Source organism: Bactrocera neohumeralis, chromosome 6 (assembly GCF_024586455.1).
Source record: "Bactrocera neohumeralis isolate Rockhampton chromosome 6, APGP_CSIRO_Bneo_wtdbg2-racon-allhic-juicebox.fasta_v2, whole genome shotgun sequence".
Taxonomy (NCBI): domain Eukaryota; kingdom Metazoa; phylum Arthropoda; class Insecta; order Diptera; family Tephritidae; genus Bactrocera; species Bactrocera neohumeralis.
This window is the reverse complement of record NC_065923.1, coordinates 52,645,000-52,649,748: the sequence shown is the minus strand read 5'-3', so window position 1 is coordinate 52,649,748 and position 4,749 is coordinate 52,645,000. Positions and strand designations below refer to the sequence as shown.

Genomic DNA, 4,749 nt, shown 5'->3' with positions numbered 1-4,749 from the left:
TCAAATTGTGGGCTTTACGATTTGACATCGCAAAAGAAGTACACAAATATCGATATTTCGGAACAGAAAAGAGAAAGAAAATCATGACCTCAAGCCAGTGATCGGCAGGCCGTAAACTGCGAGTCTTTGAGCGAACTATGCTTGCGGCAATTATAATACCGTACCGTACCGTACCGTAGTATACGTATATATAAAGCAAAACTCAACGATTTCATATGCACCTTTAAGACTTTTTCTGTAGAACATTTCATTTCTAATGAATTTTATTCGATATATCAGTTGTTAGTTGTTATATTTAGAAATACACTTATTTATATTTTTCGAAGAAGCTTTAGATAAAATTTGGCGCACTTTTTCATACAAAAATAATTTAAAAGATATCAGTGTTGTTCCTAATTACACTTCTACTGAAAAACGGAAATAATAATTAACATTTAAGACTTAACCGCTTAAGGACTGTTAAAGCTTAAACGACTCTGGTTTTGAAAAAACTGACTTGAACTATTTAGTATTTGTTTCTAAAACGAATACTTCTTCAAATTATTTGCTGGGTTCCTAATAACTGTCCTTTTCACATATTTCCAGCCATATGAATCCAGGCGTGTGTGGTCATTTCATGGCCAAGCGCACAAACTTCTTGTATAAACAAGAAACGCTTAAAAGGAGGCGTTATGCTGTGTTGGTGTTAATTTGGCGAAATTGCTTGTACCGCCCACCAGTGCAGTCTTTACTAATTTTCTGTAATAAATAATACGAGAGAAGGCTCAGTGGAGAATGGGTAAATAAAGTAATGAATTAAGGTGTGAACAGTAATTATGTACATACTTATAATTGTTAAAAAATTGTTGTTGTGCTCTCTGGAGTATTTAATAAGCATTTTTGGACTGTTGCAATCTTTATTTTTACACTTCAGCAACTTGCTACACCTACCTTTCACATGGTGAGGATATGGATTAAATTTTTTGAAAACAGGCTGTGCCCACGTTCCCTGATAGATATAAACTTAACTTTGTGGAAACATTATCTATTATCATTTCCTGAGATAGCTTAAAAAGAAGTAATATCGGTTAATAACCCGCCCACCCTAATACTATATGAAAGGTCTAAACAAACAGCAAACCTTTACAGTAAAGATGCCACGGAAGAGCTGCATGTGAACTGGGATCGACTGGGAAATATACGTGATACGTCAATCGCATACGGGACATACGAAAGTAAACGGATGGTAATTTGTCCTTAATTCGCAAGAGCTTTTAAATTACACATCGCTTTGGATCGTATTTTATGGTCACAATAGATGTGAAACTGTCAAAATTGTTGCAAATTTTAAATTTATTAAAAAAGCAAATAAAATATCAAATAGTGAAAGTATTGGGAATGAAAAAATAGTGCAGAGACAGCTAAGAGATTGTAGCAATCCTTTGGCACTTTCGAATACAGAGAAAAAGAAATAAAAAAAAAAAACAAATTATGAAACCTTATTAACACAATTTTCGTTGTAAATTTTTAAAAAGATTTCGTCTAACTAAAGAGGTCTTTGAATATGTCCTACATAATGTAGGTTTAACGCAATCACACGTCTGAGCAGTGCCTCCAGTGCTACAATTAGCAGCCACACTCTCGCTTTTGGCTAGCAGTGTTGGCAGTGAGTAATTGGTTGGGATGCATCAAAGCACTGTTTCGAAGCTTATATCACATGTGCTTAAAGAAATGGAAACGAAGTTGTGCCCTCAGTTTATACGGTTTGCGCCAGATGATTCCCTTACCTGCATGAAGTGGTTTTTATAGCAATATAAATCACTGGAGGCAAATAAACACTTTTCAAATAATTGCTTGCCAAATACAAGTAATTTTTAGTTATTGGGGGCTTTGGTGGTACTCACATCGGCTTGCAAAAACCCACAGTAGACGAGCATATGTATATCTTTTAATGGAAAAGGCTGCCATAGCATCAACGCGATGATAGTAAGTTGCTTTAGAACATAGTTTTTAATAGATATATTTGTTAAATTTTGTTCTGCCAGATATGTGAGCACACATACAAAACTTAAGCTATCAACTGCCAATACGCTGGTGCAGCCAACGACCTATTTGTTTGGAAACACTCGGACCAGATAAAAGTTTTGGAAGAACGATTTCAGCACAATAGGAATGAAAGTTCATTGCTTTTAGGTATATTCTCCTCTTTTCGCTCTTTCGTAGTGGTTGAATTTATTTGCATGGTATTTTCATATGCCAGACACTTCTTATATGCATAAATCGAGAAAAATCATAAAAAATAAATATTCTTCAAAAACATATTGCATATTTTTTACACTCACACCTTCCACCACAACTTGACATCTTTAACTGGTGGTCACACAGCATTAAGCTGTTTTCCCAGCTTCTCCCATAGTTTATTCGCCGCAGTTCATCGTACTCAAAAGGTTATTTTTGGCGAATGATGGGTGGTTAGCCATGAACTCCACCATTACATCTTTTTGTGTGGGGTTAACCTTATTAAAATTCGTCCTAAAATTACTAATTTATTACTAAAAAAATTTAAAAAATTTACTCACGGACTCAACAGACACATTTACATACTCGTTCACGTATGTCATCACGTCAGATTACGATATAGGCGTTACGATTACGTATGACATAATCTGAAATATAATTATTTTCGACTCAAGTCATTACAATAATAATTTCCAAATAAAACAGCAAAATATTAAATTTCATCCTTCTGAGAAACTACTTAGTCATACCGCTCAATAATTTCCAAATAAAACAGCAGATGCACTTAATACAGAACAAAATTTATTTATTGTTTTTTCAAAAAGTTTGTATTTAAAAAAATATTATTGAGATTATAATAATATAGAAAAGGATGCTGATCCTAGATGGCCAATTCCTTCAATCCCAAAATTCCGGTCGTCTCCAACTTAACCAACGGCAAATCTTTCACTATCGCTACGAAGTTTGGTACTGAACAGGCATAACAGTAACCCTTCTCGATATTTTGCCTGTCCCAGGCAATCCAATCAATACTGTCGGAGACATCCTCTGCAATCAGATATCCTCCAGTTGTCAGTTCTTCAATTGTCAGATAGGGGTTATTCACCCCAACGAACGTGATACCTTTACGAGACTCAGCATCGATAACGATACGGTAAAACAGTCTCGGCACAGGTACGGCATTATTGTTTTGTTCATCGTTCATTAGGTATAACTCGCGTTGTACATTGTTAATATCTGGCAAAGTGCAAACACCCCAGGTACCAGTCCAGCAGAGTAGGGTACTATCACTGTCATGAGCGAACTGACGGACTCCATCCTCAATGCGCGACCAGTTACCGGCATTGAAGGACTGCCATTGTGGCACTACATTCACATAATGAAAAGTAGACTTTTGTTGGCCACTGAATATCAGGTCAGCTTTGGCAACCAAGTGGCCACGGGACAGATAATTTTGGGCTGTCACGTAAATCGAAGAATCCTTTCCAAGTATACGACTGAGTGCCTTAATTTGTTTGGGCCGTCTGTAAAGAGGGTCAATGTTTCTACCACCAAAGAAATCGCCGGAAGTGAAGTTTTTACGCGGCACGTCATGTTTGTAGTGAATACTTGCAGGAGTAATGGTGTGTTCAACGTAAGAAGTGGTTTGGCGAATTTCGTCAAAACACACTTGCATTGTCGGTAGTAATGACTCATTGAATTTATTGCCGAAATGGAGCCATTGGGTGCCTCCGCTGCAGCGAAGTCCCGTTCTCATTGGCGTTGGCGTTGACATGGAAGTGCAATTGATATTTGAGAAATTGACCATTTGATTGTTTATAAGAAAATTTTTATCGCCGGCACATTGTGCCATCAGAGTTTGTCCGTCGAACGGTTTTGAGAATGCATCACCGCAGCGCAAATTCACCCACTGGCCATGGGGCATTACAATTTCACCACTTGAATTGGGTAGCAAGTACTCGAGTTGATTTTGAGGCGTAAGAATTGGCGAAGTGTTGAGCATATCGCCATTGACTTTAATTCCACAAGGTGAAAATGGTGCTTCGTCATATATATCTAAACTTTTGATTATCGTTTCAACTGGTAAATTAAAGTTTGCTGAATCAAAACTATTTATCGGTCCATTTGTGATACTGTTAATTTGTCTATTAGTCGGATTTTTGTTAAAGTTTGTTGCAGTCTGATTAAGCCAGATATATAAAAACCAAATAATCAGTACAACTACAACTATGAGTAGCGTCAATATGAAAGACGTTTGCATTTTTCTTTGCTTTTGATTACTATTCTTGTTTATATAAAATTGACAATAACTTTTTTCGGATTGATTACTTATAAATTTGACAATAACTTCGGATTGAGTACTTGCTACCCAATTTTTCTCTAATACTTGTATGTTATTTCCACAATCACTAACTTATCACTTGGTGTTTCGTTGTCTTTTAAAGAGCTTATATATAGCCTTTCTTTACCGCACGATTACTCACAACGGAGAGGGAACTTGATCGCGGATTTCTCAGAACATGTACAATACTACTTTCTCATTCTCTCACAAAGTTTCAAACTACAGAAAAATTTGTTGCGCTCTTCAAGCAGCTACACCGATTGTGCATGTGTGGTATTGTGCTCAGTGGCTATGCCATCTTATTGTATTTAGATAAATAAAACTACAATTTCGTAAGTGAATGGTTGATTAATAAACTTAGAACACTTTAAAAAATACAAACTAAATAGGGAAGCTTAAAGTCATAAGCC

At 36.2% G+C, this 4,749-nt stretch overlaps 1 protein-coding gene across 1 annotated transcript; it reads right to left on the bottom strand.

Annotated features, from left to right (window-relative positions):
- Nucleotides 1-2,777: 2,777 nt before the first annotated feature.
- LOC126762696 (uncharacterized) lies at nucleotides 2,778-4,423 on the bottom strand. The gene has a single exon (XM_050479637.1). The coding sequence runs from the start codon at nucleotides 4,256-4,258 to the stop codon at nucleotides 2,879-2,881; it is 1,380 nt and encodes a 459-aa protein (XP_050335594.1). The 5' UTR covers nucleotides 4,259-4,423; the 3' UTR covers nucleotides 2,778-2,878.
- Between the last annotated feature and the right edge of the window lie 326 nt (nucleotides 4,424-4,749).